Source organism: Rhinatrema bivittatum, chromosome 6 (assembly GCF_901001135.1).
Source record: "Rhinatrema bivittatum chromosome 6, aRhiBiv1.1, whole genome shotgun sequence".
NCBI classification, from domain to species: domain Eukaryota; kingdom Metazoa; phylum Chordata; class Amphibia; order Gymnophiona; family Rhinatrematidae; genus Rhinatrema; species Rhinatrema bivittatum.
Window position 1 is genome coordinate 120,495,953 of NC_042620.1, and position 25,807 is coordinate 120,521,759.

The window sequence follows — 25,807 nt, forward strand, 5'->3', positions numbered from 1 at the left end:
TGGCCAGCTTGTGGGGGGCCTCCTGACCCCCACGAGACTTGCCAAAAGTCCAGCGGGGGTCCGGAAGGACCTCCTGCCGTCCAATCTTTTTCGTCTATGGCCGCCGCCATTTTTCGGCGCCATTTTGGAAAATGGCGCCGGCCGAAGACGACAAGATGCAGGAGCAGGAGCCCGTTCCGGACCGCTGCCGTTCCGGACCGCCGCTGGACCCGCAGGTTATTTAAGTTATTTGGGGGGGTTCGGGAGGGTGGGGGATTTAATTTAAAGGGTCGGGGGTGGGTTTTAGGGGGTTTTAGTGTGCCGGCTCACGATTCTAACGATTTATAACGATAAATCGTTAGAATCTGTATTGTATTGTGTTCCATAACGGTTTAAGACGATATTAAAATTATCGGACGATAATTTTAATCGTCCTAAAACGATTCACATCCCTAGTATCTATGGGTGCGGAGTGATGTAGGCCTAGCAATTCCTTCCCTTACCTCAGAAATGCATACCCCCACAGCAAGCAATGTGTGGGGGCATTAATTTTTGACACACTTTCCTTACCCAGCAGTGATCCAGTGCTTACACTCATGACAAGGGTGTCCTCATAGATCAGATAGTATGGGCTGTTGTCAGAATGGCCTCATGTGTTGTACTCTGACCTCCCTCTCAGCCTATCACTGGTAAGAATGTGTTGAGAGGAGGAGGGGTTGGGGAGAGGAGTGACAATTGGCTGCGTCACAACTCCAGTGTGCATTGTGACAGTCAAGACTTCATATCTGCCTGTACTGCACACCTCCCCCTTCCCCTGGCAGATCTTCCACCTAGTACCGGGAGTGGTGGTAATAATCCGGTAAAATGGGGGTGTACAAGGTTCTCAAGACATTCTGTTAATAGGGAGGCCGATCCTGTTTGGCAGGGGTGTGGTTGTTAAAAGGTGACTCCAGAATTTGGGGATGCAGGGATGGCTGGAACGCAGAGTCGCAGTGGCCCCAGTATGCTAGCAATATTAGGCTTATCTGGAGAACTGGGTTGCTGGAGCGGCACAGTGGCAATATGTTGTTAAGACCTGTGTGTGTGTGTGTGTGTGGGGGGGGGGGTGATTGCAGGTACACGAGGCCTGCTATGACTCCGATTTTAGGGTACCTTTTTTAAGACAGTGGCCTCTTTAGCCTCCTTGCTGTAGATCATAACAAGTACAGTTGACCTAGAGGATGGCACAGTAGGCCACAGCATTTGACACATACTCACCCTCTGTATACACTGGCAGGGTATGCCTACCTGGAATCAATCATATGTAGCTACATTTTTTTTTTTACTCTACAGACATAGACATGATGGCATCAATCGGCTTTGTAATATAGGGGCCAGATTTGCCTTTAAACCTCTGGCATTTAACTTTGCAAATAAGCCACCCTGCCATTATGCACTGCTGTTTTGTTGCAGGCTGTTGAAACATGGTGCCATCTGCCATGTGACAAATGAGGAGGAGTGAAGAATTTGTGTTGTGTACAGAATGGCCACAGGGCAAGAGCAGATGGTCTAGAGTGGTATAGATGCTGTTTGAGACCAGACTGGCACAGACTGACTGCCCTGTCTTGTGGAGCAGTCTAATCCCTGTTATCTCATCTTAAACTAACAGGTTTTAGATCCACGGACGAGACCAGTACAGCGGGGGCAGCCGGTCTGTGCCAGTCTGCTTAGTCCAAAACAGCAGCAGCTGCAGCCCTCTAGCCCATCTGCTCTTCACCTGTGCCCATTCTGTAAACACCTCCTCACTCCTACACAGAAAAAAGCAAAACAGACAAACCTGACAAACAAAAAAAACTTTCACATACAGAGAGACAAAAGACAAAGGTCAAGGTAAACACAAGGAAAAACAGTCAAGAACAGGACAACGCACTCAGAAAATCACTATAAGATATTGCGCAATTTACATAGATGGAGCTACTAGCACGCAACCTCGGCTAATGACGCGGAACGTGCTGACGTAGCACACCACACGATAACATTGCTCGCGACGCAAAAAATAGCTACGTGTTGTGGGAGCTGGGAAATTTCTCTAACCACGCTCCCCCCCTTTTTTTTTTTTTTTTTTTTTAAATCACAGGCACCTTTTCTGCTATATTTATAGCATTTTGATAAACCTAGGGGTAAGAGACCAACACTTCATTTGCCAAATATTTACAATACAGCAAATCAATTTCCATCAATAAACACTTACACCAGTAGTGTGTTTGAGACTTTATTAGTGCTATTTCTTACTAAGTTAAAAAAGAAAAGTTGTGATGAGCCTTTCTTCAAAATATTTATAAAAAAGCAATTGATATTTTGCAAAAACTGATATTTAGAGCATACTAAAATCTGACTTTATATAAACTATGAACAAAAGATAGCTGTACATAAATAAGATGTCTTAAGCTATTTACACACTTATACAGCTACTAGTCAAAATGGTACTAAAGGAAAAATATAGCAACTGCTATAAAAGTGAGATTACAGATTTTGCATATCACTATTATTTTTACTAGTGCAGTGTCTACACTAGCTTAGCATTATATATATATATATATGTATATATATTTTATTTTTGCATAGAATCACTTTAAAAAAAAAAACAAAAAACAAAAACATGATACAATTCTGCATTTCACATCACAATAAGAGCTATCAAGTTAACAATGCAAACACACTAATTCTGAGAAAGCCAGTCCTGCTGTTCCCCCAACCCTTTCTTGCATGCCATCACCCAGCCCATACACACACTAAAAAAAAAAATCCATCTTTAGTCTCTCTTAATCCCTGGTTTCTTGCTCTTGGGCACAAGGAACACATTACCATCCCGGGTCTGCTGCAAGGAGTACTCGCTGGGAGAGTAAGCTTTCCCCTCTTCATCATGCAGCTTGCTGAAGACCTCCAGGTACAGTGTGCTGAGCTGCTTTTTCAGTGCCCGAAGGCTTTTGTCATACTCTCCTTTCTCAAACAGTAATTTTTCCCTCTCATCTTTCAGATGATCTAGGTCATGCTCCAGCTCCACGATGTTTTCCATTTTCCGTTTGCGGCAGTTCTGAGCAGCGACTTTATTCTTTCCTCGCCTTCGTATGTCACGAATTAGTGCAAGCTGCATTTCGTTGAACTGGTGCTTTGACATCATTTCATTGAAGTCATCCACAGGAAGGTTGATGATTTCATCTACAGAGAAAGGGATCTGCAGAGCTTTGGCTCTTTGCTCGTCTCTTGTGAGACGCGCTTCAAGCCGGCTTGACATTTTATCCTTTGCAAATAGAGCTTTGCTGTGGCCTGGACTGGCTGGTTGCTCCTTTTTCGGTGTGGCAGTGGGCTGCAGATCAAAAGCCTGGCATGTCTGTGGAAGAGATGGTGAGAGATGATGGGTTGCATCTTCATGGAGTTGCATGGAATACATTTCAACATGGTGTGACTGCACACTCCCAGGGGTGCTGTCCAGGTCTTCCATTTCAGAATCACTGGAGCCAAAAGCAGCATCATTGAGAATGGAAGAACCGGTGGAATGTCCTGGAGATGTGGCACCAGGACTTGAATTCACTGAAATGCCCGAATCTGAATCACTGAATTCTGGTGCAGGTCCTGGATCATCGCCAGTAAAAGCTTTACACATCGACAAGTCTGAAATATCAAGAGGATCATCTAAAAGCTTGGAGGGCAACTGGTTGGCTGTGTCTGATGAGGTCATGCTGCTGTTCACCTTTGCATCTATCAGGGTAGGATATAAACCTTCACAAAAAGAATTGGCGCTGAAAGATGCTCTTTTATTTAAGGCGTTTACACTCATCTGGTCAAGGTCTTCTGAATGCATGGTGGTGCTGAAGGAATTCTCAAAAGCACCAGTGTACATGGATGGTGAGTTGACAATTTGTTTCTCCGCTGTGGAGAGTGGATTATAGAAGCTGTAGTTACTTTCAGGTCGTATTGGAATGGTTTCTGGAGTCTCAAAGACTGTCATTTGTTCCAAGCTATCATTCTCAATGTTGAGACACTAAATGAAAACATAAGTTGAAACAAATAGGTTCAAAGTATGTTTAAAGAAAATAAAAAAAAACTATGCACAAATTGTGATTTATCTATGAACTTAAAAAAAAAAAATACTTACACATGCTAAACGGTCACCATTTCAAACATATTAGCAATTACTATTATACAATCACAATAAAGGTATCAGATATGTTATTTTGCCAGTGAGATCCTTTTACTTTAATAAAGTCCAATGAATATCACAATATTGAAAATGACTGTCAAGGAAATACACACTATTATTCCATTTTTATCACTGAAGACCTTTCACCAAAATCATTAACTGATCAAAACTGGAACACAAGTAGATCAGTAAGTAATATATATTTTTTTTATTTCTGCAGCAAGCAAAAGACACTGCTGTTAGAAATGTGCCCAAAGCAGCACAGCCTAAGGCTTTAATATTCTGCATATTAAAGAGGTTTGCAATACAGCATGTCCAAACACGTTTTGTAATACACAATATATTATATTGAACACAACTTGCATTTATACAAACTGCTGTGATTGCTTTTCCTAAAATAGCCCTGCTTTATTGAAAAAGCAAAATTGCTTACCTTGTAATAGGTGTTATCCCAGGACAGCAGGATATAGTCCTCACATATGGGTGACATTACTGACTGAGCCCTATCACGGAAAACTTTCTGTCAAAGTTTCTAGAAACTTTTGACTGGCACACAGAGCCCACTGAGCATGCCCAGCATGCCATGATATTCTCAGCCACAGGCGTCTCCCTTCAGTCTCGTATGTAGCAATAAGCTTTAGCAAAAATAAAATAATAAACGTATCGGATCCAACTCCGCGGGGTGGCGGGTGGGTTTCATAAGGAGTACATCCTGCTGTCCTGGGATAACACCTATTAAAAGGTAAGCAATTTTGCTTTATCCCAGGACAAGCAGGATGCTAGTCCTCACATATGGGTGATTAGCAAGCTATAGGCTGAGTCATTTTGTAGTGAAGCAACATTGCAGTATTGTTGGTAAAAATGAGGCAGCCAAAAATCACAGCAGGTTGGATGTAGAAGGAGTTGGGATTATACTGGAAACAGGTTCTTTAAGACAGATTGTCCGTTGGCTGAATCTTGTCATCCTTCTTTGTCCAAACAGTAATGAGCTGCAAAGGTGTGAAGAGAACTCCATGTTGCTGCTTTACATATGTCTAGAACTGGCACTGAACGATAGTGAGCTACTGAGGTTGACATCGCTCTTACTGAATGCGCCTTTACTCGCCCTTGGAGAGAAGGCCTGCATTTTCATAACAGAATTCTATGCAATCTGCTAGCCAGTTGGAGAGAGTATGTTTGCCCACTGGATTACCTGGTTTGTTTGGATCAAAAGAAATAAAACAAAAAAAAAAAAAAAAAAGAGTTGAGTGGATTTCCTGTGGACTGCAGTGCGGTCTAAGTAGTATGCTAGTGCATGCTTACAGTCCAAGGTATGTAAAGTCCTTTCACCTTGGTGAGAGTGAGGCCTTGGGAAGAACGTGGGCAAAACTATGGATTAGTTCAAGTGGAATTCCGTAACTACCTTGGGGAGGAATTTTGGATGTGTACGTAGAACCACCCTGTCACGTAGGAATTTTGTGTAGGGTGAGTACGTAACAAGTGCTTGTAACTCACTAACCCTTCTAGCTGATGTAATGGCTATGAGAAAGATAGTCTTCCATGTGAGAAATTTAACATCACAGGAATTCATGGGTTCAAAAGGAGAACGCATGAGCCTTGTTAACACCAGATTAAGATCCCATTCTGTGACTGGTGGCCGTATTGGTGGTTTAAGGTGAGTTAAACCGCTCATGAATCTACTGACAAGAAGTTGTATGGATATTGGTGCATCTCCCATTTTGTTATGGTAAGCCAAGATTGCACTTAAGTGTACTCCTACAGATGAGGTCTGGAGACCAGAGTCTGAAAGATGACATAAGTATTCTAGCAAAGAAGATGCAGGGCAGGAGAAAGGGTCAATGTCCTTTTGTGCGCACCACAAAGTAAATCTTTTCCATTTCGAAGAATAGTTCTTCCTTGTGGAAGGTTTACGTGAAGCTATAAGCACTTGAGAAGCATTAGTTGAAAGACTGAATTGTTGTAAGATCAAGCTTTCAACATCCATGCTGTCAGAGATAGGGATTGAAGGTTTGGATGGAGCAACAGGCCCTGATCTTGAGTTATGAGAGTGGGCGCTACACCCAGGCGAACTGGCTCTGTGATCGAGAGGTCGAGAAGTATGGGAAACCACATTTGTCGAGGCCAATGTGGGGCTATGAGTATCATGGACCCCTTGTCCTGTTGTAGCTTCACTAGAGTTTTGGTTATTAGCTGTATCGGAGGATACGCGTATAGAAGTCCTGAGTTCCAAGGGAGAGCAAAGGCGTCCTTGGCTGGCTGGTGTTTCTGTTTGCGCAGAGAGCAGAAGTTGTCCACTTTGTGATTCAGATGTGATGCAAAGAAGTCTATTGTTGGTTGTCCCCAACGTTGAAAAATCCTGGTCGCTACTAAGGGATCCAGTGACCACTCGTGAGGTTGGAACTGACGACTCAGGTGATCTGCAACTATGTTGTGGATGCCCGCCAGATAAGTGGCCCGGAGAAATATGGAATGTGTCAGGGCCCAGTCCCAAATCTGTGCTGCTTCTTGACAAAGGAGATACGAGCCCGTACCTCCTTGTTTGTTCAGGTACCACTTGGCTACCTTATTGTCTGTTTGAATCAGAACAGTTTTGTGTGAAAGGCAGTCCTTGAACGCATGCAGAGCATAACGTATAGCTCGAAGTTCCAGGAAATTGATTTGAAATGTTGCTTCGAGTTTGTCCAAGTACCCTGGGTTTGGAGATTGTCTATGTGACCTCCCCAACCTAAGGTGGATGCATCTGTAGTTAACGTTATCTGTGGGACTGGTTATTGGAAGGGTAGGCCCTTGCGCAAGTTGTCCCTGTTTGCCCACCAAAGAAGAGATGAACGTAGTTGGTGTGTTACCTGAATTGGAGACGACAGTGGTTGAATGGCTGGTATACATTGTGACCTTAATGTCCATTGGGTCATTCTCATGGCTAGTCTTGCCATAGGAGTGACTTGAACCGTGGAGGCCATGTGGCCTAGTAAAGTGAGAAACTGATGAGCTGTGGCTTGTTTCTGCAAGTGTAGCGATTTTGCCAATAGGGAGAGAGTGTTTCTGCCCGATCTTTGGGTAGGAAAGCTCTTGAAAGTATAGTGTTCAAGTCTGCTCCGATGAATTGAAGTACGTGAGACGGGATGAGATGGGACTTTTGGTAATTGATGAGAAAACCCATCGAGTGTAGCAGAGTAATCGTTCGACTGAGAGAAGCCAGAGCTCCTTGTTGAGATTGACTTCCGATGAGCCAGTCGTCTAGGTAGGGGAAAATGTGTACACTTTCCTTGTGTAAGTGTGCTGCTACCACTGCCAGGCATTTCGTGAACACTCTGGGAGCTGAGGCAAGTCCGAATGGCAGTACTCTGTACTGGAAATGTTGTTTACTCACCAGGAAACGCAGATACTTGCGATGAGGAGGGAATATTGGAATGTGAGCGTAAGCGTCTTGTAGATCCAGAGAACAAAGCCAATCTCCCGTTTGAAGAAGGGGGAAGCATGGTGCCTAGAGAAACCATCCTGAACTTTTCTTTCCTTAGAAATTTGTTGAGATTTCTGAGGTCTAGGATGGGACGTAGGCCTCCAGTTTTCTTTGGAATGAGGAAACAGAGGGAGTAGAATCCTCTGCCCCGAGTCCGGGGCACCGGTTCTATTGCTCTGGCTCTCAGAAGGGTGGATAATTCTGCTTGCAGATGAATTCTGGGATTTTCATTTTGCGAAAGAGGTTTTGGAGGAGAGAGTCTCTTGGAATTGAGTTGGTAACCTCGTGATATTATTGAGAGTACCCATTGGTCTGTTATCTGTAACCAATGGTTGTAGAAGGAGGAAACTCAACCTCCTTCTGGCAAGCTCGGTTTGGGATTGAGGAGATGGCATTTGTTCTCTGGTGGTGGTTTCAAAAACCTGTAGCAGGTCTCCTCTGCGGTGGCGGCCTAGCAGTTCTAGGCTGTCTGGGCTGAGATCTTTGCTGTGGATGAGAAGATCTACCCCTGGATGGTGGTGGATAATACAGTCTCTGCCTATAGAAAGGTTTCCTGGTTTCCTTTCTTGGTGGACGGCGAGACATTGATGAGGAAGTGTCTTGTGGGACTGACGATAGTTGGCATAATGTCTCTGTGTGTTCTTTTAATTGGGCCACTGCGTCCTGGACCTTTGACCCAGATAGATTGTCACCTATGCAGGGTAAATCCACCAGCTTATCCTGTACCTCAGACTTGAGGTCAGAGGCTTTTAGCCATGCCCATCGGCGTGCACTGATTCCTGAGGCTGCTACTCTCGAAGCTGTTTCGAAGTTGTCGTAGGCATCCCGGACTTCATGCTTTCCAGCTTCAAGTCTCTTATGTATGATAGCCTGAGCCGCATCCTGGTACTGTTGAGGTAGGGAGTCAGTGAGTTCCTGCATCTGCTTCCATAGATTCCTCTGGTATTGCGTCTTATATAGTTGGTAAGACGCTATCCTGGAGTTAAGCATGGCTCCTTGGAATACCTTTCTCCCTAGAGAGTCCAGGAATCGATGTTTCTTTCCTGGTGGAGTAGAGGAATAAGGTCGTACTCTTTTGGATTTCTTTTGAGCCGACTCAACTACTACAGATTGATGCGGTAACTGACTTTTGGTAACCAAGAAGATGTTGGACAAGATATGTAGTATCCACTCTTTTATTAATTGGTGGAACGGAACATGGATGTTCCCAGAGCCTGTGTTGTAATTCCAAAAGTACTTCGTGGCTAGGAATTGCCAGGACCTCTTTGGGTGGATCTACAAATTGTAAGACTTCTAAAGTCTGTTGTCGTGTATCCTGCTCAGACACTAAGTTGAAAGGAACAGTGTCTGCCATATCTTTTATGAAATTAGTGAAGGACAAGTATTCTGGTGGAGACTTTTTCCTTCCTTCAGAAGGAGATGGCTCAGACATGAAGCTTTCAGATGAGGAATCAGTATTCTCCTCCCATGAGTTGTATGGCACTTGTTTTGAAGGAGAAGTTGGAGAAGACCTCGGTGGAAGTGATGGAGCCAGTGGTCTGAAGGTCCCGGTTGAGGATTATCAAAGGGGTTTTGTCCAGGAACCTCCTTCTATTCCACTAGGATTAGTAGGGATATGTTGCGGTGGGATGGCACCGACGAGGGCGTCGAGTCTGTCCATCAACATTTAAAAAATGGAGAATTCCGGTTGCTCTGGAGCCCCAGGCATGGGTACTGGCATCAGTGTTCGCCCTGTTTTCGGAGATGGCCTCGGCACAGGTATCAGTGTCGGCAAAGGCACCGGCATAGACAATGGTGTCTGCTTCGGTGAGGGTATCTGCATCGATGCTCCTGGAGTGCTTCTCGCACCGCCTGGTGGATGAAACCGCTCAGTTCCTCCGTAATAGCTGATGCAAGGCAGAGCAGCTATACATGGTGGAGGTGGGGGCGTCATCGGTCCCTACCAGAGGGCCCTGTGGAGGTTCAATATCTGGCACTTCAATAGAAGGTAAAGACCTCGGTGTCGAAGGCCTCGGTATTTCTTGTAAGCGAGGCCGCTTAGCTGTCGACTTCTCCAGGGATAATAGAAACTCCGGAATCGACGGATGTCGATGTTTAGACCGGTGCTCAGAGGTTTTTTTCTAGGCCCGATGCAGACTTGATCGATGCCGCGGATGGGGTTGGTGATTAACAATCCCCCGAACCCTCCAGATGACTTTTTTTTTTTTTTTTTTTAAGGATTATCCTTTTCGAAGCTCCGGCCGGAGACGACTGAGTGGACGGTAATAGTTGAAGGTGGAACAAGTGTTCCATTTTTTCTTGTCGTGCTTTGCGACCTTTAGCGGTCATTTCTGCACATTTTGGGCAGGATGAGACATCATGAGACTGGCCCAAACAAAGTACACACTCGAGGTGTGGATCCGTAACAGACATGGTCCGATTGCCACAGGATTTAAAAAATGTTCCAAATGTAATGATAATCCTAGACAGCCGTCGATGGATATCTGACAAAAAGTTTTAAACTCAAAGGAGTCGGAAAAGAATTATTGTACTCACCGGCCGGTGGTAATGTGAGAGAGACCCCGATGTGGGAGAGAGAAAAAAAAATGAATTTTTTAAGCTGACTTTTAATCAGAGATTGTGTGAAGAAGTTCACACAGGGCTCCTACTCCGCGATGCCAAAAGCAGCACAGAAAAACGAAGACTGAAGGGAGACCCCTGTGGCTGAGAATATCATGGCATGCTGGGCATGCTCAGTGGGTTCAGGGTGCCAGTCAAAAGTTTCTAGAAACTTTGACAGAAAGTTTTCCGTGATAGGGCTCAGTCAGTAACATTACCCAAATGTGAGGACTAGCATCTTGCTTGTCCTGGGATAATGCAGGTTTAAGTGAATTAACAGAAAAGTGAAACAGTAGCCTAAGGGGGTCAAGCTATCTCTTCATCCCCAGTATGGGCTCTTTTGGGCAATGAGATTAAAAGCCTTTTAATGTTTAAAATTTAAAGTATTGAACAAGAAAAATATAGCAAGCTTGGCAGCTGTGTTAATGGGCTTTCTAAACTGTAAGACAACCGAATGTATGGCGTTGCAATGTGGCTAAACTTTAGGTGACTTTGAGGATGAGGCCAAAATTAAATTTCAGCCACTGAAAATTGGGTGGCTGACTGTCCAACGTTTCCTGCATACAGAGTACCATGTTTCATAAGAGGAGGTGGTTTGATTCTATAAAATGTGTCAATGTCATCAACTGTCCAGGAAAACTAGTACTCGTTTGAGAAAAAATATAAAGTTAACCTGTATCCACGTCTTCAGATAAAGGTTTAGAATTTTCTCCAGTACTACTGACTGAAGGAAGCCAGGGTTAAAGGAGGGCCAGTCCCTAGGATTGCCACTTTCTTCTATTAGGAGACTAAGGTAGGAGTATGTTAAGACCTTCTACTTAGCCTCTTTTTATTGACTAGTAGAGTGAAAATGGTCTAGCTGGGCACGGAGAAATCCCATGGATAGAAGGATAGAGTTCAAAAAAAGGATTTGAACAAGCTCCTGGAGGAAAAAGTCCATAAACCATTAAGGTGGAGTTGCAGAAATCTACTTCTTATCCCTGGGATAAGCAGCTTGGAATCTACCCCTCAAGATCCTGCCAGGAACCTGTGACCTGGATTGACCACTGTTGGAAACAGGATATTGGGGCTTGATAGACCTTTGGTCTGACCCAGTATGCCAAATCGTCTGCACTTATGAGTAGGTTAGCATTGGGAGTAAGATATTCTGTCATCGCCTGGAAACTCAGTTAAAGCATGGAGCATCTCATTTAACATAAACTGACAAATATTGCATTACTCTTGTTTACAAAATTTTTGACATTATTAAAAGCAGCAGCATTTCCTGTTCTGCCATCAGGAGGAGACACTGCTGCTGTAATGTCAAGACATGTTGAGTTTCATTGCAGTTCATCCTGCAATTAAAAAAAAAAAAAAAAAGATATCCACAAAGGGGCAAATTTTCAAAGGGTTACACGCGTAACCCCCAAAAAACTGCCCCTGCGCACGCCGAGCCTATCTTGCATAGGCTCGGCAGCACGCGCAAGCCCTGGGACTTCGAAAAAGGGGCGGGAAGGGGGCGGTCCAGAGTCCTCCGGCACAGCAGCCTGTGCTGGGGGCTGGAGAGCCGGCAGGCATAACTTCTACAATAAAGGTTAGGAGGGGGTTTTAGATAGGGCTGGGGGGCGGAGGAAGGCTGCGCAGCTCGGCGCCCGCAAGTTGCACAATTGTGCACCCCATTGCGTGCGCAGACTCTGGATTTTATAACATGCTCGCAGCAGCACGCACATGTTATAAAACTGGGCGAAGATTTGTTCGCGCCGGGTTGCGCAAACAAATCTACGCCCGTGCTCAGGTTTAAAGATCTGCCCACGAACAGCCCATCCAGATCTTAACAATAAATGTACTTACCCACAGCTCAGGAATGGAGAGCAATTCCTCCCATGCTTGCTCTATATCATTTATCCTATCTGGCTCAGCACCTGCAGCTTGGGGTTGAGGTGTCTGAGTTGCAGTAGGAATAATGAAGGTGGAGCTGCAGTCAATCTGGTTGGGAACCAGAGAAGGAAATATGGCTGAAGAAGAAGCCTGAAATTACAAAGAAAAATTATTTCCAAATCTCTCTCCTGGGCATGTTTAAATTATCTGAAACAGAATTACCATTAATGAAACCCAGATCTCTCTTTCTGAATTTAAATCCTAATATTTATATGACGTGCAATCTTTAAATTACAATTTGCAGGTGAAGTGAATAAAGGGCTTTTGGAGTCTTACCATACTTCAATGCACTACAGCCCCCAAAACCTTAACCCACTACTACTGTAAAAGCCCCCATTTTTCCTTATAGGAAAGGACAGCTGCACAGTAGGTACTGTGTAAGCAGTGCTTACAATCCCTGCAGGCAGCAGAATCAGATGCAGAAAGCAAGGAAACACCCCAAACAATTCACATTTGTAAGTAATTGTCCCCGATACTGAAAGCACTGCACCTTCCACCCACAGCCCCACTAGTGGCAGGAGATGATAGACTGGGGACCAGAGGGAGACAGGAATCTCTCGATGAGCAAAATATATATACATATTTTTAGACAACTTTCAGACAGTTTGTGCCATACAGGAGTATTTATATACAAATATTTTACCTCATCAACTCCATATGAGAATGTCTCTGCTAATAGTTGCATGCATTCGTCAAAGGACAGGGCATCTCCATCTTGCTCCAAAATGTTATTCTAAAGACCAGAAAAATATTTAAAGAAGCAAAAATGGGGCCAGCCTAATTGGCTAGCAGCAGTGCTACAAACTCCTTTGAGAGACAGAGAGGTGCTTCCTAGATGAGGCTCCTGCTCCTCACAGGGGCCAGGGCTGGAGTCAATGTTTACACCAGCAGTTCCCAAATGTGGTTAACAGCCCCAAATGGGGGTCACAAGAAACCGGGCTGCTCTTTTTCCCCTCCTGGGCTTGGAGCTTTGCTCTCCTGGATGCAGTCACAGGTTGTCCCGCACAGCATTCCTGTTAGGCCAGAAATCTGTGCAGAGAGCCGGGACCTTGAGTTTACACAGACTTGAGGTCCAGGTGCTAACTGCAGCTGCCTCCATCATGTTCCTTTGTGGGTGAAGGAGTTCAGCTAGTTTTTTTTGATCCTCATTTGAATTCAAGAGTTAAAAATGGGGTCAGTATTTTAGGATAGTTTGAGAAGCACTGGTTTACACAGACTGGGTAAGGCCAATGTCCACTTCCTCATATTCAAGCTACCGTGTCTACGTCAGAAGATGATAACCAAAGCAAACCTTTACCTCAAGGGAGCTGTTGGAGATCCTTGTGGTTTTCGATTCAATGTTCTGTGCTGGCTGAATAGGAACAAATTCACCCGTTTCTTCATCTAACTGCAGTTGAGCCAGAAAGGCCTTTTCTTGCTCTTTCTGCAGTTGTTCCAGTCGTTCTCTCTCCAGTTTCTTCTGTTTCTCCAACTCATATTCTCTTTGCCTTTGGCTGTAATCAAACACTTCCCGCCCTGCTCCCAGGTCAATGTCTTGTCTCCAAAGAATGTCAATAAGGTCCATGTCCTGAGCAAGAAAGAAGAGAGAAGATTTAGCAATACACTTTTCCAATCCAGTTCTTTTTAGGTAGCAAAGACCTAGGTCTCCATTTTCAGTAAGACCAACATGTAGGAGCAATCAAAACTTTAAACTATTTGAATTTTTTATTTCTACAAAATCATTTAAGCAATTAATGTCAAAGAAAGCACAAAGAATCATGTACTTGGCATTACTGCATAAGACCACAAAGAAAAACCAATTTAGCATAAAGTTGAAAATCTCATCTTTACAACTCTTTGACCAGCTGAAATTACCTGGCTTCTTCTAACGCAATCAGTTGGCAAGAACGGCATACACTGGGTCATACATATATAGAGAATCTAGTGTATATACTTGTTGCCAAAAGAGAAATTACACTGGATGTGTGTGTACTCAAATGCACACGTAAGTGTGGGGATTAGCAAAATTCTTTACAATGTAAATACACACTCAAGATGGTTTCTGCTTTAAAATCAGTTTCTTCCAGGTTGGTTACAGGTACTCAAATGACCATGTGAATGAGGCCTGGTGAGGAAAAAGAAAGATTTCTTTTCATTCCACACAGCTAGGTTTCCCTGCCAGAGAATTGTTAGGTTTGCCTTACTTTGAAAAGGCTTTTTCCTCACAATGTAGGAATGAAAAAAAAAAAAAAAAAAAAGCAAAAACCAACATGCAAAATAAAGTTCTCTCCTGTAATTTGGATCCTTGATAGCCTGCACATTCCCTTTGTTACTGAACAGAATTCAAAGCCACAAACCACTTATGTCTATGATACTGAAATACTTTCCTGATAAAGAACAAGTCGCTTGATCGACTTCACTAAAACAAGTCTCATCAGTTCTTCATCAACGATGTTTTTTCTGTTGTAAAAAATGCAAGTGTGTATAGGGTCCCTGAATTAATCCTTTATTTCAAGGCACATACCTCCTGCACACAAAACACCTAAGGCGACCCGGCGGACCCCAAGAGTGTTGGATATTCAAGTCTGGAGAACCAGGTAGGTCATGGAGGTCATCCACTTGGGTGCCGATTGGGCAGGACAATGCTGCCACATGAGCAGAAGTCAGGTATTCATCAGCCCAGGGCATTCTTTCTACATGTCAGCTAGCAAAGGGTCCCAAAATCACCAGGAGATGGGACAGAAAACTGGCAAAAAAACAAATACACATCTTACAAAAAACTTAGAGTGGTGAACCAGTTGAACCAATTTGGAGGCCCCCTAGTTCAACAACATTTTCAAATGGGCCGATACAGTAAAGTGCGCTCCGGTGGAGCGCACTGTTAGCCCACGTTTCACGCGCTATTTTTACCCCTAATACAATAAGGGGTAATAGTGCGTCGAAAATGCGCGGCCAACCCCCGAAACTAATAGCACCTGCAACATGGAAATGCATGTTGATGTTTCTATTAGTTATTCCCGCGCGATTCAGAAAGTAAAATGTGCAGCCAAGCCGCACATTTTACTCTCAGAAATTAACGCCTGCCAAAGGCAGGCGTTAATTTCAGCCAGCACCAGGGAAGTGTACAGAAAAGCAGAAAAAACTGCTTTTCTGTACACCCTCCGACTTAATATCATAGCGATATTAAGTCGGAGGCCCCAAAAAAAAAAAAAAAATAAAATTTAAAAATCTGCCTGCAGCCCGGAAGACGGACGCTCAATTTTGCCAGCGTCCGTTTTCCAAACCCGTGGCTGTCAGCGGGTTCAAGAATCGATGCCAGTAAAATTGAGCATCGGCTGTCAAACCCGCTGACAGCCGCTGCTTCTGTCAAAAAGGAGGCGCTAGGGACGCGCTAGTGTCCCTAGTGCCTCCTTTTATCATGAGCCCTCATTTGCATTTTTTGTTTTTCTGAATCACGCACCCAGGAGAGTGGCTTGGGTGCCCGATCTCCCGCAGGTTTTTCTGTATCGGCCCGTCACTTTGATAAGCTTGAACGGTAATAAGTGTTTTGCTTTGTTTTAAATGCTGTTATGAAGATCTATGGAAAAAAGTGTGTGCTACGTGGACAGCATGTTTTCAGCTAAAACACAAAGATAGGAAAGAAAAAAAGTAACAAAAAAACAAAAAAAAGAAAAACCCCAAACCAATACCAAAATGCCAGCACATTGCTGGATGGGGAAAGCACTGCAAGATTGACTGCTGTGCTACTTCCCTTAGTCTATCAGTTTTGTGAATAAAGTTGGAGAGTAGGAGCCACCAAAAAATAAATAAATAAAAATAAGCTGATCAGAAAGTAGCACTGAAAGACCTTTTGAACTTGCTAGAAAATGGGACAATAAAAAACAAACCAACCAACCCCAAACCAATGGAGAGTAAAGAATCTTAAAATCGAACACACAGAAAGGACTGAATGTCAAAAGAGAAGAAATCCAAAATCTTACACACTCCTGCCATGATCAAGCTACTGAATTACACAGACAAGATGAAAAGTCTCAGAGCTTGCACGGAAGAAACACAAGAATGAACAGAGTGTTCACAGATTTCTACTTTTTCAAGACTTCCCCACAAAAGCTTCAGACAAAACGTGAAGAAAAGTTTATTCTGTAGTAATTGGAATCTGCAGCATGCACAAAAGCCAGGCAGTCATTCTGAGTACAACAGGCTTGCAACACTAAAATGGAACCGCTTACTGGAAGTGGCCAAATCACTGAACAAGATGACTGTAGCCTATTAACAGGGATCTTCCTTTTCAGTTTTTAATTTATTTTTCCTGGGAATTTGTAAGTATTTATTACAACAAAAACAAAATTGGGAGAAATCAGAAAATATGATCAGTGGGATGTACCCAAGCTACTCCTGAACAGGGTGGGAGGCTGCCCGCTGTCCAGTCAACACCACCTGTGCAAAGGCTGCGTCCTCCTGGGCCTGCACATCCAGATGAAAAAACCTGGAAAAAAGTGTAAGGAGGAGCACGTCGCAGCTCGGCAAATTTGATGGGAGACAACAATCTAACTTCTGCCCATGACACTGCCTTGAGCCCTAGTGGAATGAGCCTTAACCTGAATAGGAAACTGCTTTTTAGCACCCATTTACGTGGCTGACTACCTCCTTAATCCAGTGAGCTATTGTAGCCCATGAAGCTGGTTCGCCTTGCTTCCTTCCATCACGAAGGACAAGCAGGCGATCCATCTTTCAGAAAGGGTTGGATACTGTATGACATGTCTCAACATCCAAGGAACACAAGAGGCAATACTTCTCCGCATCTCTGACCCTATCCAAGGACGGCAAGAAAATGGATTTATTCAAATGAAATTCTGAGACCACCTTAGACAAGAAGGATGGAACATTACAGTAAGCAGTTGTAACGCACCTGGAGCTCCCGACAAGACCAGGCCTGTAGCTCAAAAATTCAACACACAGAACATATAGCCACCAAGAACACTGTTTCAAGGTCAATAACCGCAAGAAAAGATTGAGTAGCGGTCAGAACATAGGGCCCACCAAGAATTCCAACACCAGGTTAAGACTCCACAATGGAGCCAGTAAGCTCAAGGGAGGCCAAAAGATGCTTCACTCCCTTAAAAAAAAAAAATGGGCCATATCAGGATGAGTCGATAAAGATTCACCATTTACCTGGCCCATGAAACAGGCAAGAGCCACAACCTGTACCTTCAAGGAATTAAGGGCCAAGCCTTTATTTAACCCATCCTGCAAAAATTCCAAAATGAGTGGGATCTTGACTGAACAAGGAAGAACACCTAGATCCTCACACCAGGCCTCAAACAAACACTCTCCAAATTCACATACAGGCTAAGGAAGTGAAGAACTTTCGAGCACTGAGCAAGGTAGCAATCACTGCAGAAGAATATCCATGCTTCAACAAGTGAGCCCTCTGAAGGGCAAACTGTAAGACAAAACAAGAGTCGGATCTTTGTGAAGGACAGGTCCTTGTCACAACACATTCTTGTGTGGTAGAAGACGAAGGGGTGGGGGGGGGTCACCACAGGAGTCTTCACAGATCTGCATATCATGGTCATCTGGGCCAATCCAGTGCCACCAGAAGTACCATCCCCTGTGGTATTTGATCCTATGAACTATTCTGCCAAACAGGCGCCACAGGAGAAAGGCATAAAGCAACTTGTCTTCCGGCCAGACCTGTACTAGAGCACCTATGTCCAAGGACCATGGATCTTTCCTGCGACTGAAGAATCTAGGAACTTTTGCATTGCGAGAAGTCGCCAGCAGGTCTAAGAACGGAAGGCCCCAGTGATCCACTATCAGCTGAAATGCCTCATCCAACAATACCCATTCTCCTGGGTCCAGACTCTCCTTGCTGAGAAAGTCTACTCTTACATTGTCTTTTCCTGCTATTCGTGAAGCTGAGATCATCTGGAGATGCACTTCGGCCCATTCCATAAGTAAATCTATTTCCTGCGACACTAGCTGGCTCTTAGTTTCTCCCTGCTGATTGATGTAAGCTACAGTCGTTGCGTTGTCTCACATCACTCAATTCGCTTCACCCTGCAGTCTGTAGCTGAATTGCAAGCATGCCAACCGACTACCCGGGCTTCTAGGTGATTGATGCTCCAGAGGGACTCTTTGGCATTCCAGTGTCCTTTCGCAGTTAGCTCCTGACAGTGAGTCCCCAACCCTGGAGGCTCGCATCTGTCGTGAGTATCAACCAGTTCAGTGAGGTTATGGAAACACCTTTTCTCACATGTTCCTCCTGCAACCACCACTGGAAATGAGAGCACAATTAAGCTCTGGAATTTGTTGCCAGAGGATGTGGTTAGTGCAGTTAGTGTAGCTGGGTTCAAAAAAGGTTTGGATAAGTTGTTGGAGAAGTCCATTAACGGCTATTAATCAAGTTTACTTAGGGAATAGCCACTGCTATTAATTGCATCAGCAGTATGGGATCCTCTTGGTGTTTGGGTAATTGCCAGGTTCGGCCTCTGTTGGAAACAGAATGCTGGGCTTGATGACCCAGCATGGCAATTTCTTATGTTCAATTTCCATTGGCAAGTGGAACTGAATAGTCTTGAGCTGCAGGTTTCAATTAGACAGCAGTGAACGTTGAAGAGGACACATATGCGTCCTGGCTCTTGGCACCATTTACAGGGTTGCCGCCATTAAACTGAGCACCTGTAGCTAGGGCCATACTGTCTGGCATATAGTGTTCACCAAAAGAAGCATCTGTGACATCAATTTCTGAATCCAAAACTTCTTTCAGGAAAACTTTGGCCTGCTTCGTGTCTAACCGAACATCCAAATACTCCAATGACTGAGATGGCTGAAGACTACTCTTAGCCAGATTACCACCCAACCAAGCTCCTGCAACAAGGAGATCATCTTGCAGGTCACCAGGCAGCTCTCTTCCAGAGACTTGGCTCTAATTAGCCAGTCATCCAAATACGGGTGTACTAGGATTCCATCTCTTCTCAACTCTGCCACTACTACCACCATAAACTTGGAAAAAGTTCTGGAAGCGGTGGCCAGACCAAAAGGCAGCGCCAGAAACTGATAATGGTGCCCCAACACCACAAAAGACGCAGAAAACATTGGTGCTCCAAGCGGATGGGATATGAAGGTAGGCCTCTGACAGATCCAGGGAGGTCAGAAATTCCCCCGACTGCACAGCCATCATCACTGAGTGCAAGGTTTCCATGCAAAAATAAGTCACCTACAAATGATGATTGATTCCCTTGAGATCCAAGATGGGATGAAAGGAGCCCTCCTCCTTCTTGGTCAAAACAAAATAAATGGAATATCGCCCCATACTTGAGACGCAGGCACTGAAACTACAGCCCTCAGAAGGCAATGGAGTCTCTGCTCTTAAGGCTCCTCAGACTTCTTCTGCTGGGAATGGCAAGAAGGACATCATGAACACGTCCCAAGGAATACTGTGAAATTCCAGTGTATATCCTTCTCGTATTCAGTTATACTGTTACGATAATAGGACACTGTTGCTGTTACGATGTAAAGATAATATGACCTGTTGTCAAATTACCCCACGAGTTACCATGTAAACAGATGTGATATTCCTTATTGAATGTCGGTATAGAAAAACAAATAAATAAAATAAATCACTTCCAGGACCCACTGATCTGATGTGATTTCGACCCACCTCTGATAAAAAGACTAAGAGAGGTGTCCCCCTATCTCTTGTTCCTGAAGGTGGGTCGACATTGAGAAGCTCGGGCAGATCCACTACCCAAGCTTGCTCCTCTCTTGGGCTGTCTGGGACAAAAAGGACTGAGACCTGCTGAAAGGCAGAGTTCTCTGAAAGGTCAACCCTCTGTAAGGACAAAAACACTTAACCCCCGAGAACATCCCGCAAACCAGAGGGGCAGTGCAACTGTTTCTTGTCCTCCGGCAACCGAGGAACTGGAGATTCACCCCACTTACTGGCCAATTTCTCCAACTCGCTTCTAAACAAGAGCGAGCCTTTAAAGGGCATTGTTGTAAGATTAGCTTTGGAGGTTGCATCAGCCGAACAATTTTGCAGCCATAATTGATGCCTGGTTGCTATCACAGAAGCCACTCCTCTAGCCGAGGTATGGACAATGTTGCAGCCCACATCTGCTAAAAAGGCGGCAGCGTGTTTGATAACTGCTCTGGAATTCACTCCAGAATCATTAACTTCCTGAGAGAGAAGCAGACAAGATCATGCCATTAGGACTCAACAGGAAGCTATCTGTAAAGTCATTGCCTCTGCTTCAAAGGATTGCTTAAGGATGGCCTCAATCCTCCTATAAAAGCACATCCTTCAAGGCCGCTCCTCCCTCCACGGGGACAGTCGTCCACTTAGAGACAGCACATACCAGCGCATCCACTTTTGGAAAACGCAAACTCTCTCACAGCTAGATCCAGGTGGTACAGTCTTCCAATGTCCGACCCCCCCCCCCCCCCTTTAAAATTTGTCTCCAGCGCTTCCCATTCAAGATCAATCAGGTCTTGAATGGCGTCCATAACAGGGAAAAAGCAAGAGACTTTACACAAAAAAAAACCAAAATGGGATCTGCACCAGGAACATCCAGTATCTTCAAAGTCTGGGAAATGAGGGCCAGCTGTTCATCTCTATGAAAGAACCGCAACGGTTCCTGTCCCAGAGGAATTTCCTCATCTTCCAGAGAGTCAGGGTCTGCCTCATCATCAGTGCCATCCGGGTTCCGGTCGGGAATACCCGCAGTGAACAGAGGAGTGCTTCAGCACTTAAACATAGGACTGGGAGGGGCCACCGGCTGAGAATCCGACCTGACAAGATTGGTCGAAACTGAGGACTGCGCATGAAGGATTGCAAACCTTGAAGAAAAAAAAAAAAAAAAATTCCACCCAAGAAAAGGCAGCAGGATCTAGACCAAACCCAGAAAGAATTGGAGCAGGGCCCACTGAGCTGCCATCTCCTGCGGAGGAACCAGTGAAGGAAGTTCCAAGGTCGGAGTACCTCCAGACACATCCTTGACCAGACCCTCATCAGGCTGGGAAGCCCTAGGCTTAGTGAAATCAAATAAAGACAATTCTCCCCGAGCCTTGAAGCAGTGCTGACACATGTTAGAGTACATTCCATGCCGAGATGCCCAAATAGGACAGGCAACGCAGAGAGAAAGGCGCCAAGGTTTCTTGCTCACTGGCACCATCAGTGCACAGCAGATGGAGAATGTGTCCAGCCATCTTGTGCTGAAAAATCTCAAGCGCACAAAATTTATGTGCACAAAAGAATTAGGCACCCCAAGAGAAAGTGCTAACCAAAAAAAAAAAAACCACACAAAAAAAAACACACACACACACACACACACAAGCTGTGCGCCAAAATCTGGCCACACCACCACTTAAAAAAAAATTTAAAAAAAATGCACAAACGTCGTGCCCAAGACTAAGCACATGAGCGTGTGGAGCTGGATGCACAGTGCACACTGACGTTCCTGTAGAGGGCAGTTGAACATGCGCAAAAGCGCGCGAAAACTCCATTGCAGCCTACCATGTGGCACACAGGAAAAAACTGTGGGGCCTAGCCCACCCGGGCTGCCCGGATCTCCTAACCCCAATGGGAGTGGGAATGAATGTCAGAATGGCACGCTGAGCCTTACTGGCTGAGTACAGAGACTGTTTTCGGCTGCAGGGGGAGAGGGCATGTGCCTTTACCACAGCACTCTGCCTCCTGTACCCGCTGCCTTTTTTTTTTTTAAATTTAAATGTTTTTTATTGCTGAAATTTGCAACATTACAAAAGTCAATAGTTACAAAAATGAAGGACATGTAACATGAAGAACCATCATCATCAATGCTATAAGAAAAATAAACAGTGATAATAAAAGGCATTAAAGAGATGACACCAGGAGTCCTGTGTCCTTTTGTTGCTACACATTAAACCTATATATAAGACTCAACATATCCCTCCCCCTATCTCGCACAAAAAATTACAAAGGTGAAACATCATATCACATCATGCATATCTAAAGAATAGAAAGAGGTGGACATCGTAGCCGATAGCTGATCTGCGTGGAGTATACTAAGGATATAGAGGGTGGAGCAGAGTCCAACCGTAAAAGCAAAAACCTCCATAGAGTTTTAGGAAGAACTACCCACGCCCTCCTTCCAACGACAGTACTTATTCCAAGTGTCCCGGAACATCCACTGCCTTTAAGCTGTACAATCAGCTAAGTCCACACCGGGAAAACCAGCTACCGGACCAAGGCACACATCTGAATGACCACGGAAATCACCTCAGGAATTCTCAACTGGGGGAGAGACCATCTGGTATCACAGCAGGAGAGCGAGGCTTTTTTTTTCTTTTTAATATACTCCTTCCAAAATCTGAAGCAATCCCCAAAGGGGATGGAAATGACGATTACCGGCAGGCTGATGTCACTGCAGGAGTGCATATATACTGTGACGTCAGCTTGCTCAGTCCATCTGCTGGCAGGGGAGCATAACCCAGTGGTCCTGAGTCCATCTGTCTACATGCTAGAAAGTTTCCAGTAATCAGCCTAAATGGCTTTTGCATATATGTCCCCCATTACTTACATCATCATCTATATTTGCATTGTTGTGGTGCTAACTAGAAAATCCTGCAAAACAAGTAAAAGAAAAAAGGCACTTGGAACCCATGTGGTATTAGGCCTATGGTAGCACGTGTTAGGTGTAGGCTTGGCCCTCAGAAAGCCACGAGTAAACGGAATTGCAATTACATTATACTAAACCTCCCATACCAAGACAGCACTAACTGCCAGCAATCAATCCTACCTACGAAAAGGCAACACTGCAAATATTACACCAGGCCCTGAACATCAAAACACCTCCTTTTAAGAAAATAGAACAAACCAGGCTGTTACAGGTCCCCACACAAAAATTACAAGCTAGCAGAGCACCTCTGTGAAATGCAAAAGGTGAAATGCCAAAGATCCGTCAATCTAATTATAATGTTTTGTAATTAAGACCTTATTTGTGTTGTCTGGAGCCTCTTCCTCAGTTTTATGAGAAGAATTTAACCCAGCAGACTCTAGAGCAGGGGTCGGGAACCCATGGCTCGCGAGCCAGATATGGCTCTTTTGAGGGCTGCATCTGGCTCGCAGAAAAGTGTCGCCACACTTTCCCGCTGACCCAGCTGCTCCCCGGTCCTCCTCCGCCCGGGCGGAACGCGGCAGGACAGCTGGAGTCAGCGGCACCGGCGTGCTCTCTTCTTCCCGCCCCCCCCCCCCCCCCCCCGCGGCCCGGAAGAGGAAGTGGAGAGTATCGGGTGCCTGCGCGGCAAGAAGAGGCCACGCTAGTGCGCTCGGCATCGGCCCGAAGAAAAGAAGACTGCAGCGCGACTCGGAGGAAAATGAAGAGGTTCAACCACGGCCGATGGGACTCCGCCTCCGCGAGGGCTGAAAATGAAGAGGTTAGCGTTGGGAGGAGGCTGCTGCTGCTGCCGCGGGTTCCCGGGGGGGGGGGGAGAGAGAGAGTGAATGAGCGAGCTGCTCGCTCATTCACTCTCTCTCCCCCCCCCCCCCCCCGGGAACTCGCGGCAGCAGCAGCCTCCTCCCAACGCTAACCTCTTCATTTTCAGCCCTCGCGGAGGCGGAGTCCCATCGGCCGTGGTTGAACCTCTTCATTTTCCTCCGAGTCGCGCTGCAGTCTTCTTTTCTTCGGGCCGATGCCGAGCGCACTAGCGTGGCCTCTTCTTGCCGCGCAGGCACCCGATACTCTCCACTTCCTCTTCCGGGCCGCGGGGGGGCGCGCCTGTGTGTGTGTGTGTGTGTGTGTGTGAGAGATTGCATGTATGTGAATGATTGAGAGCCTGTACATGTGAAAGAGAGTGTCTGTGATTGAGAGCCTGCCTGTGAGAGAGAGAGCATGAATGTAAGCTTACAATTGAGAACCTGTATGTGTAAGTTTGTGATTGAAAACCTGTTTGTGTGAAAGAGTATGTGTGTATGATTGAGATCCTTTGTGTGTGAGAGAAATCATGTGTATGTATGATTAAGAGCCTGTGTGTATAAGTAAGAGAGAGATCATGTGTGTCTGTGTGTGATTGAGAGCTGATTTAGGTGAGGGAGCATGTGAGTATGTGATTGAGAGCCTGTGTGTAAATGAGAGAAAGAGAGGACATGTTTGTAAGCATGTGAATGAGAGTCTGTGTGTGAGAGAAAAAGACAGCATGTATGTGTGTGATTGAAAGCCTGTGTGTGTGTGTGTGTAAGCGTGAAAAGATAGACAGCATGTGTGTAAATGTGTAATTAAGAGCCTATATAAGTGAGAGAGAAAAAACATGTGTATATGTGAGTACTGAGAGCATGTGGGTATAGGTGTGTCATTGAGAGCCAGTGTGAGAGAGAGCGCTGGTATGTGACTGAGAGAGGAGACAGTTCCAAGCAAACCACCCCGCCTCCTGCTAATTCAGAACAATCTCAGGACACCTGGATATCAAACGTTCCCAGGTATGCAGAGCAAAAGAATTTTTGTATCCTTATTATTTTTCATTACTGGGTCTTTGTGTCTGCTATTTTGAAATATTTTGTTGGTATCTGGAAATGTTTTATATGAGTTTTTAATTATTGGATATTCCACTCATCAGCTGTTTCGAAATATGTTCTTTTTGTTAGTACAGTTTTACTGCTGATGATTTTATATTTCTTGATTTGTTTTATAAGGATGGGTGATGTTTCTTTTTTCCTTTGTTACACTGCATACAGAGACTCTGGCTTGTTGCAGTTTCCAATTCATTTTTTTCTGCATGCTTCTTGTTATGCATTTTGGTCTCTTTATTCTATGTTAGGTGAGGGACAGCACGTGATTCAGGTGAGGTTTTCTGCTGGCGTGTAGTTTCTGTGTAGGACTCTATAGCAGCCTGACTTGGTCCGTTTTCCTAATAGGAGATGTATTGGTGTCTTAAGGCCTGGTGTAATATTTTCAGAGACTTATTGTACTTTAAAAGTGTGATCTTACATAAAATGCACACATTTACCTGTATTTAGTTTTAAACATATTGTATGGCTCTCATGGAATTACATTTTAAAATATGTGGCGTTTATGGCTCTCTCAGCCAAAAAGGTTCCTGACCCCTGCTCTAGAGGTATCTTTATTGCTCAATACTACTCAGGTCACTAATTTTGATCCATGCCCACCCTCATCAAGAGGGCTGGGGGTAGTTCTTGGAAAGCTTTATTTTTAACACAGTTTTTGACAATTTCTTGTCCTGTCATTTTTAAAATACGTGATCAAAATGCTCTGTTACCCGCCTGGATATCATGATACAGCGGGATGCAATCTTTTAAAGAAAAAGCTTGCATTTCTGTCAAAAGTGGTGAAACAAGTAGTTTTAGGGTAGTTGAAAACCTTTTTAGATCTTACCAGTCTGGGTTTCAGACTGGTTATAGCACAGAAACTGCTCTGACTGCCTTAACTAATAACCTTCAGCAGGGACTTGGAAGCAAACCCCGCTCTGTTAATCTGCAGGACCCAATGGTGGCTGTCAACATCTTTAACCATGAGATCTTATTATCTAGACTCATGGACATCAGTGTCAGAGGCAGGGTCATGGCATGGTTCAGATCATTTTTAAGTAGCAGAATTCAGCTGGTAGTTTTACAGGGAGAGTCCTCCCTTCCTCTGCAAAAGTCTAATCGTGTTTCCTACTCTCTTCAATATTTTTATCTATTCTGTTTTTTATATTAG

General features: G+C 44.7%; 1 protein-coding gene across 3 annotated transcripts in view; it reads right to left on the reverse strand.

Moving 5' to 3' along the window:
• Positions 1–2,216: 2,216 nt before the first annotated feature.
• The window catches only part of NFE2L2 (nuclear factor, erythroid 2 like 2), a 69,547-nt gene continuing 45,956 nt past the window's right edge, over positions 2,217–25,807 (reverse strand). For 2 of the 3 annotated variants that reach the window (XM_029605876.1, XM_029605878.1), the window contains exons 2-5: positions 13,432–13,701; positions 12,778–12,867; positions 12,048–12,224; positions 2,217–4,000 (exon numbers count right to left, since the gene is read on the reverse strand). In XM_029605876.1, the coding sequence (XP_029461736.1) occupies positions 2,771–4,000; positions 12,048–12,224; positions 12,778–12,867; positions 13,432–13,701 (1,767 nt within the window). In that variant the 3' untranslated portion in view covers positions 2,217–2,770. Of the gene's footprint in view, positions 4,001–12,047; positions 12,227–12,777; positions 12,868–13,431; positions 13,702–25,807 lie in introns of all 3 variants that reach the window. The other variant, XM_029605877.1, reaches the window with a different exon arrangement.